The sequence below is a fragment of the Lycorma delicatula genome, chromosome 12 (genome assembly GCF_047948215.1).
Source record: "Lycorma delicatula isolate Av1 chromosome 12, ASM4794821v1, whole genome shotgun sequence".
In the NCBI taxonomy this organism is placed as follows: Eukaryota; Metazoa; Arthropoda; class Insecta; order Hemiptera; family Fulgoridae; genus Lycorma; species Lycorma delicatula.
The window spans coordinates 28,284,251-28,299,107 of NC_134466.1; the positions used below are offsets into that span (position 1 = coordinate 28,284,251).

General features: G+C 32.2%; 1 protein-coding gene across 1 annotated transcript; it reads right to left on the reverse strand.

Annotated features, from left to right (window-relative positions):
* Positions 1-2,813: 2,813 nt before the first annotated feature.
* On the reverse strand, positions 2,814-10,875 carry LOC142333165 (uncharacterized). The gene is made up of 4 exons (XM_075380111.1): positions 10,513-10,875; positions 9,494-9,583; positions 5,908-5,968; positions 2,814-3,226 (listed from the first exon to the last, which is right to left on the reverse strand). Exons 1-4 carry the CDS (start codon positions 10,735-10,737, stop codon positions 2,973-2,975), a joined length of 630 nt encoding a protein of 209 aa, XP_075236226.1. The 5' UTR covers positions 10,738-10,875; the 3' UTR covers positions 2,814-2,972.
* Between the last annotated feature and the right edge of the window lie 3,982 nt (positions 10,876-14,857).

Below are 14,857 nucleotides of genomic sequence, written 5' to 3' on the forward strand. Positions count from 1 at the left end.
TGCAATCAAAAGGGGAGCTGCACAATTAGCTGTTACAGCGGTGAATCCAAAATTTCAACATCCTACGGCCTATCGATTTTGAGTTATGCGAGATATGTACGTACAGATATCACGCCGAAACTAGTCAAAATGGATATTTCCGTTGAAAACTGAAAACAGAAATTTTTCGCGATCAAAGTACTTCCTTTACTTCGCACAGAGAAGTAATAAGAATCGATCTTATATAAATTCAAGAATATAACAACAAAAATCTTCGACTTTCCAAACGATCATAAATAATACAAATTTATTTCTATGAGATACATGCTTAACAAAAGCCGATTACAGTGATAAACACAATTTTTGTTCCCTAACATGCGATGCATGATTTTAATTATTTTTTTATACTGAAAACGAATATGAACTCAGAATATTTCTATCACCCACCATTTTTGAAAAAATTTTAAATTTTCTTTAAAGGTTTTATTTTCATTTTTCAACGTAGTAATCATTTTAAGCTCCTATATTGTATGTTGTTAGCTCATTTTTTATCGTTTAACTTTATTAATATAATTTGTAAGCAATAAACGAACAATACTAGACAAAGAATTAAATCATATCATAGTCACGTATTATGACATCAAATCTAATACTGAACAGTGAGCAAGAGAAGATTAATCATATCTGTGCAAGTCAAAACATGTAGCTGAAAACACAGCTGTGTTGTTTGTATTAAGCACGGGATTTAGGAATGAATTAATTTTGTTCAGTTTTTTGCTATTATAAGTTTAACAGTGCGCTGTCATAATGCCTCGAAATTGTGTAGTGTAAACGATATGGATGCCTTTTGTTATGTATTTGGTGAATTTACCGTAAAATCAAACAGAAAGAGTTACACCTTTAATTAAAAAATCATATCATTTGTATTTTCACTGTAAAATTGGTGATCAGGATAAGACGTGGACTCCTCATATATTATGTACTAATTGTTCTATATATTTAAGAGGATGGCTGAAAGGTACACAGAAGGGTTTGCCATTTGGCATACCTATGGTTTAGCGTGAACCAAAGGTACCAAATAATAAATAAATAGAAACATCTGTTTTTGTGTTTTTTTTTAATAACTTCTTATTCGTGGTTGCTAGCTTCAACATGATGTAATTGTTTTTCTTTTGTGAATAATTAGTGTTAATACATTATATTTGTTTTCTAACAGTCTCTTTCTTAATTTATAACTTTACATTTACAAACCCGGCGGAAATGAAGTAGCACCTACTAATTAATATATGAATATTGATACAGTCCACATGTTATTCCATGTTTACATCTTTCTCCAACATCTTTTTGTTTTGGTCCTCCGGGCCGGATCTTGTAAATCTTCCTGTTCTTGTGATTTTGATACATCAGATAATCGCAAACCCCGTGCATCGGATAACTTCATATGCACATGGTGAAAGGCTACATTGTGTTTCAATTCATAATCTATAGATGCATTTCTGCAAATTGTTGTAACATAGGTAACTAATCAACTAGCCATCGACTCGCCTACTTATCAGTGTTCGCCGGCATTGTATAAACAATAATATTATCAACTAATTGTAATTAGCTAAGTTATTCTTAATCAGGTATTTAAGTATTATAACAGCGCCACTACGGTTGGAAGGTTATACGTACAACGCTTCTGTAGTTAGTTCTTATATAGCACCACTAAAACGCTATATTGAAATAAGAAAATAAAATTAGAAAATATAATAATTTTTTTTCAAACTTATTAAACACCCCAGGAGCAACCGGCATCCGTCTTTTAGCATTACCTCAATTGCTCCCGAGTGTCGTGGCAGCAGATTTCTCTACCCTGTCTTGGCCACCCCAGAGACCCTCATGGGATCTCCCCTGAATCACCAAAGCAATCCGATTTCTAAAATGTAAATATTTACAAATAACCCGACACCCCTTTTTTGGCATGATCACCATAATTTCCCTTTTAATTGCAGCTTTATTTGTCGGGAAAGTAATGTATCATTTAAGTTTCCGTTTTTAATTTAAACAAAAAAATTGTTTAAATTTTGAGAAAGAATACCAAATAAATTTATATAAATTAATTTTTAAAAACGATTAAAAAAATTTTTAACCTTGTTAATGTTTCTCTTGTTAGACAAGAGACACATTGTCTAACGTGTACTTTTATATGATCCACGTTCTTTGGCAGCACCTTGGACGTCGACTTAAAGGGAATTAAGTCGGCTTCCTGGATCTAGTTATAGTCATTAGCGTTAAAAATTCCTTTAAATGTTAGCGTCTTTTAACCGGTGACGGCGAATGATTTATGTTGTATACAACGATCACTTAAACCCGATCGAGACTTATTAAATGTTCGGTTTTATTTTACATTCTTCTATCGCAAAACCTAAAATTTATTTCGCTCTTTAGTACACAAAACTTTTATAAATAGTGATCATCAAAAATTAAAACTGTCTACAGTAGTTTAATATTGATAATTTAATTTTTGGATAAACAAATTTCGTACATATTTTTTTTAAAAGAAAGTTACAACCGTCGTTCATAGCGGATTTTGATATAGAGCGTACATCATCTTGGATGGATGTACGAACCACATTTAAATTCAGCAGTCGAAAACAAAGGGGAAGATTAATTTAAAATGGAATCAACCTCTTTTTGTAATTCCTTGGGGGTTAAACATTAAAACAAAGTATTTAAAAATATTTCGAAATTCAGTTGTATACATTTTTCAGAAAATGGAAAAACTTGTTTGCTTTATTGGACCGTCAATTTGGTCGAACGTAAAATTTCACATACGTAAAAAAATAAAAGCGTAGAAAACATTAAATTTATTAATACTTCATTTATTAGCTAATTTAAAATTGTATAATTTTTATCTTAAAATATATATGCAAACAAAATTTTAGATATTATTGCAGAATATTTTACAACATGTTAGTTGTAGAATATCAAATGTAGAAACCTTTTTTCTTTCAATATTTTACTTTAAATTTGAAAATAAAGCATAGCTTTTCATCTATGTTACCATTTATTTCCGGTAATATTATTATCTGATCTATAGATGGTAATCTTCTATATTTAGGTCCATTATCCATAATCGCTGAGGTATTTACTGTAATTCTGGATTTTTGCTTATAAATTGAAATATGCATAGTTGAATACTCGTATAAGTTGTTCAATGAGCCAGTCCTCCTAGCAATGATACTTCTGCCGGGATAATAATAATCTGTAAATTACATGAAAAATGAGCTTGAAAGTTTTCCTAAAAATGAAGTATATAAGTAATCATAAAAAAGATTAGAAATTAAGAAAAAGGATTTTAACCGATATTTTTTTAATCAGCTCTATACCTTGACCGATGAAAAATCTTTTGATTCTTAAACGTTAGCTTCCAAAATAGAATCAACGCAAGAACGATTACCTACGTTATCTATTACTATCCCAGGATGACAATGTGCAGGTACTTGCCGGCCTCCGTGGCGCGAGTGGTAGCATCTCGGCTTTTTATCCGGAGGTCCCAGGTACGAATCCCGGTCAGACATGGCATTTTTACACACGCTATACATCATTCATTTCATCCTCTGAAGCAATACCTAACGGTGGTCCCGAAGGTTAAACAAAAAAAGCAAACAAAAAAAAAACTGCTGGGTACTGGAAAAGTCATTCTTTATTCTTAATTATAACTGCATAAACATAGTATTACTCCGTTGTAACATTTTTTCTTTCAATCTGTCAAATTTTGATTAAGTATTGTTCCTAACAATAACAAAACTCAATAGTAGTTATACATTTACTACCAATAAATTTCATTGATTTTTATTAGGTAAATAAATGACCGATAAACGAAAAATCCGACCGATAAATTTGGTGGTAAGTGGAGAACCGGTTTGTGAAACCAACTCCTTAAATATTTAGGAGTGTTTTTAGATAAAAGTGGAAAATTTAGTGACAGCACCAACAGCCGTAAGAAGGCAGAAGAACGGTTAAAGCACTTAACGCAATACTAACGTCAAAAAGCGCTCCACGGGCATCTAAGAGAAAGTAATATCAACGGTGACCTCCTTTATTTTATATGCAGTATCAGTGTAGAGGAAAGCCTTACGAGTCAAAAGAAACCTATCACGTGTGAATACTGTGCATATAAGAGCCCTGATAGGAGTAGTTTCTGACTATCGGAAGAATTCGTACGAAGCATTATGCGTTCTTGCCTCGGTCCCGCCAATCGAGTTGCAAGTGAATGAAAGGGTAGACATAGCAGAAGGCCTAAGTAAGCAAGATGCCAGAACAAGATTGATCACCGAATGGAAGAACAGGTTTAGAGCAAAGGAGTGGCACAGTGGACCAGGAGGAACATACATAATTTAGAAGCGTGGAACGGAAGGAAATTTGGAGATGTGAAATATTACACAGCACAGATTTTAACGGAACACGGTAATTTTCAAGATTACCTAAATAAAATGGTAAAGGAGAGTCATCGACCACATAGGTTTAGTGAGGAGGATGACTCTGTGGAACACACAGTCTTCAGAGATCGACTATGGGACACATGGCAGAATAGGGCTGGAATTGCTCAGTGTACACCAGACGACCTAGTGGACTTCATGTTAAACAGTCAAATGTACATGGTGTACCGAGGCGTCTTTGAAAGCATTACCTCTTGCACGGTGCCCCTTTGGGCGCATAGATTGGATATGAACAGAGCACTTATTCCAAATTTCAGGAGTACCCAGTTCAGACCCTTAATTGTATGCACTGGTGTTTTTAAAACAACCTCCTACGAGGCTACCACCGTATTGGGAAAGGCTCCCCCTATCGATTTAGTAGTGAAAGTTCGGGCAGCCATGTGAAGATTGCAAAAAGACCGGAAGGCCGAGAGGTATTTGGGATGCGGTTTCGAGCCGGGCCAGTACCGGAGCGTAACGGTGATTCCGGACATAAATTTCGTTCAGTTTGCCATATCCCGCCTGCGGAAGAGGCTGCAGAGCCTCGCGATGGAAGCATAGCAGCTAGAATGGGACACCATAATTAAGGGAAGATCCTTGTGTAAGTTTATACAGAAGTGAAAAGTTCGGAATACGTTAACCGATAGTAATAAAATGCATAACGTTACAGTACTGAAAACGTTTTTTAGAGTTAATGGCTAAGGTGGGCAGTTTTAAAAATAAGATACAATGGTAAGAGAAAAATAAAATAAGAAATACGTTTGACAAATTAAGGAATTTACATGGAAAAATCCTTGGGCTTTAGAAGCACTGTTTTAATAAAATATATATATAAATATATATATTTTTTTTTTTTTTTTTTTTTTAATATTGTGTGTTAAGAGCCACATGGTTTCAGGATGTAACAACACTGATTTTTATAATAATTGTTAACTATAATTTATCGAAGGTGAAATATAAATTAATATAATAATTTTAATTTTAATTACTTTGACTAAATATAATACTTTTTAAAGCATTTGGTCTCATAAGTAGATCATATTCCTGAATTCATGTCAGGCTTTCGTTTCCCAATTTCATAATTAATTTTCTTGCATATTTTTATGGTTAAAATATAGTTTTTGTAAGATTGGTGATTAATTTCAATTTTTTACGATAATCTACAACAAATATTCATAAAAGTAACATTTATTTATGCCCCTTCTATACAAATAGAAAGACACTTATTTTTTTAAATCCCTATTGTTATAACAAAAGAAGTTTGGGTCAGTTCTAAATTTATAGAGAAAAAGAATTAATTAACATTTTTTATTCGTATAAAATTTTATATATATTTAGTAAATTCGTTTGAAGTTTTAGATATTCTTTTAGCAAGTTATTTCCAAATATAATAATACAACATAACTTATTAAGATATAATGTATGCATCGAATAAGACGTTAATGTACACCTTAAATAAACTTACATATAAACTGTTGACCTGAATCCAAACGAGGATATAGGACACCAGTTTTCAGCTGTTTAACCTGAAAAATAGATTTATAACTCCAGTTAATATTAAAATAATATTAATCATTTTAAATATATGTTCTAACTAAAAAATATTAAATGAACCGTTCGTTATTCTGACCGATAAAACAATATTACACTAAATTTCTTGCAGATCAGATGAAAAAGGCACGTAGAATCAGGAAAAATCGAGTTTCGTTGTAAAGTAAATTACCAAATTATGAAGGAATTAGAAAATAATAGATTGTGTGAAGGGTGAACACTCAGCGGCGCCACCGTCTTCTGAAAGGCCAAATGTACATAACCAAGTAAAAAGAATAATGCAACCCTTATTAATATGATGACTTTATTAAAATTTCTTAAGCGTTTATCACTCTTTGTAACGTGAAGGCAAATCTAAATATTGCCTTTTTAATTTCTTCTTCGTAATAGATTTACCTAGCGTTATGTAAACTGTTTTACAAAATTAGATAATTTTACAGGTCGCTAAATACCGTGATATAGAAGCTTAAACTTTATTCATAAACATTCAAAATACTTATACTGATAATTAAACAAAAAAAGGCAATAAAAATCACACCGTATTCATTAATTCTGTTTTAAGCTAAAACGATCGATAAATTAACTTTTCTGCGTTTACTAACAGTGCTTTGGTTCTGTTTATCAAGGCGGTTCAATAAAAAAAAATTCAGCGATAATCATTTTTGACTAAATTTTTACGATTTATTAAGAGACATAAAGTTTACCGAATTTAAAGGAAATTTATGTCACGATCTACAAATAATAAAATATTTTTGTCGAATTTGTGTCCCAAAATTGTACTACTTTATGTTTGACGTAAAAGAACCTCGTTCATTGGATGATAAATACAAACGTTTTAAATAAAACTAGTAGCTAATCTAATTCTCAGTAAAATGTTATGAATAAAGTTTACAGGAATTAAATATAAACGTTAGTATTTCGAAGTTAATTAAAAAGAAAACATATCAAACGTGGCAGATTTTATCTAGGTATTAAATAAAATTAAATTATTGACGTTACAAAAAAATTAAATATTTTTGTGAAGTAAAAATCGAAGTAGATTTCAACGGTGCTAAGTAGGGGATAAAAAAGATTTCAAGCCCCATCTTCTTACAATTACAGCCACATTTTGGTCATCCCTTACCGTAAGAGTTGGTCATATCAAATATTGTTCTAGACAAACGTTTTAGGTAATGTTTACAGGACTAATGACCACTTTAAACCGATTCTATACTGTGCCTATTAAGGAAGGTATGATTCTTTTTGGCTTCGAAACCCCACTTTTCCACCCCCTGGGCCAATGGTTGGTGATATAAAAAAACTTTACTCAGATAGGTTTTAGGCCCTTATCCAAAGAATAGTAGGAACTTAAAACAAATTGGATATTTTACTTAATAAGAAAATTATAGCGATATTTTGTTTTTTTGAAAAAGTCCCCCCCCCGCACTTCTTTGCCGATGGTCCGATTTTGGCCGTTAACGGACTCGACCGAGATTTTGGGACGAGTTATTTTTAGGAAATAATTTGAAAGAGATGGGCGCAAAATGACGGAAATTATCGTGTCCACAAGAAAGTGATTTTATATATATATATATATATATATATATCAACTTTTGAGCTGACGGTGGTTTTCGGGTATGGAGGATGTGAAACGCGAAGATATGTTGAAATTTTGCGGAAATCGAATCATGATACACATTACAATGGGTAGTTTTCTTATGAAATCTACCTAAAATACAAGCACAAACAATAAAAGTGATTTACAAAAAATAAACTCCTGAAAAATATCCTCAGAGGTTAATAGCAACTCTACCCGACGAACAGTGTTTTAGGCGGCTTTCTGTCAAATGATTTCAATTTTCTTCGCGGATAGTAGGCCAAAAGTCAGATACCTTGTAAAGGTACTGCCGAAATAATACCGAAAAGCTTCTGCTGCTTGAAAACCTCCCATTCGGAAATCTTTGATGATTCAAAGATGATCTTGATGACAAAAGTTACGTCTGGGTACTCTTTACAGGAAAATGTGTGAGTCATTATTAGATAATTTCATACACTCAATATTCTACTCACTTATTTAAAATATTTATTCCTGTTAAAATGTAATACAAAAAACTTAATTGTTGGAATCGGCTGTAAGTACTCATCAACTTATGAAAAGGTTATTTGAAAGAAATTTAAAATCAATTTTTAATTTCCTTCAAAAAAGTCTAATAAATAGATTTATTAATTTTTTTTTTTTTTTAATTTTGATTGTTTTTTTATAAAATATTTCTTTTTTTTAAGATTGAAAATTTAGTTTCATTAAAAACTACCACATTTTGACATGTTTTTGAAGTTATACTTGTTTTCGCGCATTAGGAGATACTGATCAGTATTTTCAGCAAGTTACAGAAGTTGCGCGCGCCGATGTAACACACCATGAAGATTTGCGCAGGCCCAAGTGGATCAGTCTGCACGCACATGCGTGTAGTATCTAATTCAGTCAGTCATCGTTCAATGCAATTAAGTGTTGTAAACATAATAGATATTGAGTCGTAATAAATATATATTTATATACACGGATTTCTGAAGACGGATATTTTTAACTTTTTGTTGTTCATATTCATAAAACTTTATTTATTTTGCAGCGTATATTTATTTATTTATTTTATTTTTTTGTGAAAATTGTGTATCAAGATTTATGAGTAAAATTATATTTTTTAATGACATAAAATAGCAATTATCAGATAATATCCGAAGGCGGAAAAATTCAGGGCGAAAACTTTCTCTACTTGAACTTGAAACCTATGTTTACGTGAACTTTCTTCTTTATTTTCATCAGTCCTGAATATTTTCAATATGCCTTAAAAGTTTGTAACGTTTATCGTGAATATTTCTGTTCACAGAATGTATCGCAAAGTTCTCCAGAGATTTTCATAACCTATTTTACTTGTGAAAATAATGGAAAAAATTCATATAAACATGTCCTAAAATGCATCGTTTGCGTGTTACGGCTAATGAAAGAATTCGCTCGGATTTCAGCTACCCCGGTGAAATGAGGTCGTACTGAAATTTTTAGGACGTTAATTAAGAAGCAGAATTAGTGCTTTCTTATAGTTTTTGAGCTGAAAAAAATTTAATAACTAATCCCAAAATCGTATCTACAATATTTTTTGAGAAACCAGAGATGAAAAACCAACTAAGTAGGGTAAAAAACGTTGTTCTTTATGTTTAATGTAAATAAGTTTGTTAAATCGGTAATAGACACATAAAAAGTTTAAAAAAAAATTGTAAAGAATTTAATTTTGAACAAAATGCTGTAAGTTAAATTTCCATTATTTTCACGAGTAGTATAGGTTATGAAACTCCTGGGAGAACTTCGTGAAACACTCTGTATATAAAATGAAATGAAATGTTAAAAATGTAGATAGTACAATAATACTAATAGAAAATTAAAAAAAAAAAAAAAAATTATTTTTAAAAAGAAGCAGAAAAATGTTTATATAACTAAGAATATTGTATTGAATCTTAAAAAAACTTACGTCAATATTGATAAGAGAACAAATCACAAAAGTGTTCGGACTATCCGTAACTTCTGTCCATAAATTAACCATGAATAATGTAGTATCTTCCTGAAATTAAATAAATACGGTACATATATGTAACAGTAGACGGTGTCATTCTATAATTTCCTTATACAAGTTTGTATTTAGTTTATTTATAAATAATCTTTTGTATACACCTACCATATAATACATTTATTACTTTGCCGGCTCCAAACTTACACTGTATATATAGCTGATAAATATATATAAAAGGGAAAGATGATAATCGGTTGACATTTTGAACGCCGGTTTTTGTAGAACTTGAAAAATCCAGATCTTGATTTTAAATACCAGTTTGAAAATTTCAACTGGTAATTAAATTTATGGCTACAGATTATATGTAGCATAAATATGTTTCTATCAGGGTGTATACGAATCTTTCAATAGAATTCTTAACCGTAATAATTAAAACAGTACAAAAAGTTTTAGTCTCTTTGTAATTCCTGTCCATAAATTAACCATGAGCAATAAATGTTATATATTTAGCCCTTTAGTCAGAAATATAATTTGTTTACATCAAAAATTAATTTAAACGTCAGGTAAAGATTTTTGGAAGTATATGTTTGGAACGTAGCTTTATATGGAAGTGAAACTTGTACGATCTGAGTACCTGAGAAGAAAATATTAGAAGCTTTTGAAATGCGGTTCTATAGGAAAATGTTAAAAATGAGACGGGTGGATAAAGTGACAAATGAAGAGGTGTTGCGGCAAATCGATGAAGAGAGAAACATTTGGAAAAATATAGTTTGGAATATATAAATCAAATTGTTAGGGATGTAGGATGTAGGGGGTATACCGAAATGAAACGACTAGCACTAAATAGGGAATCTTGGAGGGCTGCATCAAACCTGTGAAGACAAAAAAATATATATAAATGGCCTGAAAGAAATTTTAAAAACACCAAATAAATTAATTAATATCCAAATAAAGAAAAAAAAAATTCGGGTATACGTTACCTCATTCAAATTGTTTATTTCATTACCAATAAATTTAATTTGTTGAAATGCATCACCAGACACTGTACCATAAGTAAGAAGACTATCCTCATTATTATACTCTAAATTTGTATAACGTATGATGGCTTCAGTTTCATGAGCTTCATAGAACATTTTTTTAACGAATTTTATCTGATTTGCATAACTAGTGCAAAAAATTACAAAAATAATCAATTTTATCATCATTTCGTTTTTTCTGTTTTTTTTTTTTCAAATAAATGCTTTGTTGTAGTAAACCAAATACACTTTCTACAAATACGTTCTATCAAAAAAGGAAAAATGAAAACAAGATATCAAAAACCGTTTAACAAATGGACTCGTTTAGAAGCAGATACTTTATTTTATATAAATATTAAATGATGTAGCATTGGATACGAGAGAACTAATATGTTTTTAATATGCAAAGTAGGATATAACGTTAAGTTTTTAAACGTTTCTATGAATTTAATTATCCTCATTAGATGCTTTTTTCATGCATTTTGTAAATATATATATATATATATATATATATATATATATATATAAATACGCAAATGAATATTGTTTTTAATCGCTTGTTTTGTTTATTTATAAATATTCGCTGACTACTTTGCAATTGAATGGCTAAATAACATTCTTTTAAGTCGTAATAATAGCTAGCGCACCTTACTTATTTACCATTTTATGTTTTTCATTTCTGTTATTCCATCCACAAGTTCGGTATACATGAACAAGTTCATACGAATACGTATACAAAATGAAATCTATTCAATCGGTCTCCTGCGAAAAAGAAAATAATTGTTAAGCCTCTCATCTACAATTTCTAGTACGGCTTGTATAGATACACCGCAAAGTGTAAAGAAGGTTTTTAATAGGAGAAATAAAAAGATATAAAAACGTAAATTTGTGTGAAAGATAGGCTTATTGTCATTAAGATTAAGAATAATGTTAATTAGCTGTTCGGTTGCAAAATATTCAGCAAATATAAAAAGAGAATAAATAAAATAACCGATTTATGAATGACATTTTTTTACTTAATTTTTTGAACTTACATATAAATATATATATGAATCGAACTGAGTATATATATATATATATATATATAAAACACAAGCAAAGGGGATAATTAAATTCGTAGAAACATATACATATATATATATTACGTATACATATACATTTTTACCACATATATGCCTAATTTAATATCGGCGGACGAACACGGATGCAACTCAGATGTGAGCTGCCGCAGAGTATACGGACGCGCTGATACAAGCATCACTACCGCCTCGCTTCAGCCCACCACTCTCAAGCTCCAATAAAAAAGTGTGCACGAGAATGAATTTTTATCGTCGACCACCACCTTGAGGAGGAGGTGGATGAGGAGGAAAAGGTTCCCTGGCTGCCTCAACGTGGGATCTCTTGGCGAATGCCAACATCCACGCCGGAACAGCGGAACCTTCCCGCTCCAGCTCGTCGAGCTTCAATCGTCCTGGCCGGCGGACTCAGCAGCAGTAGCCAGCCAAGCGGGGATCGCTCGGGGAGAACCGCCTCGGCCGCGCCGACGAAGGACGACCGACACCAACCCGACACTGCGGGGCTCTGAGGACTGCCACGCTGGAGTGGGGACCCAACTGCCGCTGAGGGAAAGCCCGGTCTGACTTCAATGGACGAGCCGCAACTCCTCGACTTCGCCGGAGACCAGCTTCCGGACCTAACAGCTCTTCTCAGAGATAACGCAAAAAATAGCCCTTTTCAGAGCCACCACAAGGAATATGAATTACGAGCCGTCGAAGCCAATCGAAGACAACATACATATATATTACGTAGAAACATATACATAATATTTGTTTCTGTAGACAAAACGTTTAATATTTCTCGTATTAAATGCCACATCCTTTAATGTATGCCTTATTTTTTTTAATGTCTGTGCAAAGTGTATAAGGTAATACTAGACAAAGCGTTTATGTGAAATTTCATAAAAACCAACTGATGATAAAATCGATAATTGTAATTTTTTTGTCCTGATTTTGCAAATCAAATGAAATCTATTAAAGAATATTTCAATGAACATGAGGCCATTCTAGGTTGTAAAAATGTTAATTATAATAATAAGAATAGTGTCCTTATAATACAGTGTTTCGTAATGTATTACAACAAATTACATTTTTCTGGTGAGAAATAAACAGTTTAAATGAGGAAACGTGCATACTTTTTTTTATTTAAAAACGAAATAAAACTTTTTTATTTAAAAACTAGGCTCTCAATAGGGATGCCCCCAGGCTTAGTAGACTACAATTAGTCAAAACGATAAGTTTAGAAGCTGTGTTGAACGAATTGTCCCCCTGATCAGGGATGACTATTCCTTGTAGAAAGCTATAAGAGTTCGAGACCTCCACCTCCTCCTCTGAGGTCTCCGTGCGGTTGGGCCTGCAACGAAACCGGAAGACTGAATGGTGCTTCGCACCTTCGCAAAGTTTTCCAGCCTCACGACATACCGGTGAAAGGGTTGGAGAAGAAGAGATCTTTGAGTCCCTTGGTAGTTTGATTCCTCTATATCTACCAGTGAGACCGATCTCGAGTTGAAATATCAGATCAATTCAAAATAATAAAGGATACAAAGAAGACTCCAGAATTTGACTCTATCTCTGGTAAGATGTTAATCATGCTGTCACCTTCAGCACTAATCTTTATAAACCATCTTTTCAAACCTATCATTCGAACAACTTGGTACCCGACGCGACGGAGCAAAATTTATCGCAATTAATTATGATATTAATGCCAGGTAAGTCTGTAACGAAGAGGCTTCATATCGATCCATAAATTTGCTTTTAATTCTTTTTAGAGTTTTTGAGAGAATCTTTCTTCAGAGGCTACGACCAATCTTGGTAGAGAACATTATCTCCGATCACCAATTCGGTTTTAGACGCTGGCACTGAACCATCGAGCAAAAACATAGAGTTTTTATATCATCTACGATTGCTTGGAAAGAAAGAAATACTGTTCAGCGGCTTTCTTAAATGTACAGCAAGCCTTTGACAAAGACTGGCTGACTGGCCTTTTCTACAGATTAAAGTTGAGCTAGCCCCAAATACTTTATCTAGTGTTACGAAAGTACCTAGGTGATTGATTTATACGGGTTTACGTGTAACCAGCAACTATCCTTTTTCGATATTCAGTCCGGAGTTCCTCAAGGTTCAGTCCTCGGCCTGATTTTCTGTATTATCTTTATTGAAAACCTTCCCATCCCAGATTCTGCCACACTTGAGTCCTTTACAGACGACACAACTATCTTAGCGGTTGTCAGCGTCAGTCTGTTTTAGACTTATTCAACGAATGTTTACGCAGTTGGAAGATAAAGGTGAACCCGTCTAAGTTGAATTACATAACATTCACCAACAGGAAAGCCGACTTTCCTTGGGTACATCTGGACAGTACCCTTATCCCTGGTTCAGTACCAAGGTATGCACCTTGACCGGCGATTGACTTAAAGGGATCACCTAACAGAAAAGTAGAAACAATTAAACATGAGGTTTATTTGATTACACTGGCTACTGTGTAGGAATTCTAATTTGTCTCTCTCAAATAAGTGATTGATATACAAAGTATTCCTAAAATCAATTTGGACTTACGAATTTAAATCAAGATCTACAAAAATTTCTCGATTTTTACATTTCACCCGCATAATATAACTTTTCTTTATACAACATACAATGAAAGTATATATCCGGGAAATTAATAAATTTGTTACGTACTAACTAAATACATATGAAAACACCGTCTACTGTTACATTCATGGATTGTATTTATTTTATTCAGAGAAGGCACTTCATTATTCATGGTTAATTTATGGACAGAAATTACGAATAGTCTTAAAAGTTTTTGTGATTTGTTCTTTTATCAATATTAAAGTAAATTTTTCAATTTTCAATACAAAATTCTTAATTTTATAAAAAAATCTTCTTTTGTTTAATCAAATTTTTTCCTACTAGTCCATAGCGATAGATAAACATTCATGAGATTTTTCGTATAGGGGCTCTGGATGCAAATCGTTACATCATAGTTCATGCTTAATGTGTTTCCATTCGACAATTTTGAATTTTCAGAAATTAATACTGCAATTGATTTAATACAGAACTAAATTTACGTATATTTTGTGCTATATGAATAGAAAAAAAAACTAGTAAAATAAAGATCGATAAAAATAGATTTTAGATTTTTTATATATAGTATTTTTTTTTTTTTTTTTATTACCTAGTACGGATGTTAGCAGTCTGCATATTTAGATATCAGTAAAAATCAGAGTTCGAATAAATGACGTCTCAGAATA

Bases quoted from the DNA above. Each gene is read 5' to 3' on its own strand.
- LOC142333165 (XM_075380111.1), bottom strand. From the start codon at position 10,737: ATGATGATAAAATTGATTATTTTTGTAATTTTTTGCACTAGTTATGCA. The intron at 5,969-9,493 runs GTAAGTTTTTTT...TCTATTTTTCAG, and splicing joins GTTCTCTTATCAATATTGAC to GTTAAACAGCTGAAAACTGG. The intron at 3,227-5,907 runs GTAAGTTTATTT...TGTAATTTACAG, and splicing joins TTCAGGTCAACAGTTTATAT to ATTATTATTATCCCGGCAGA.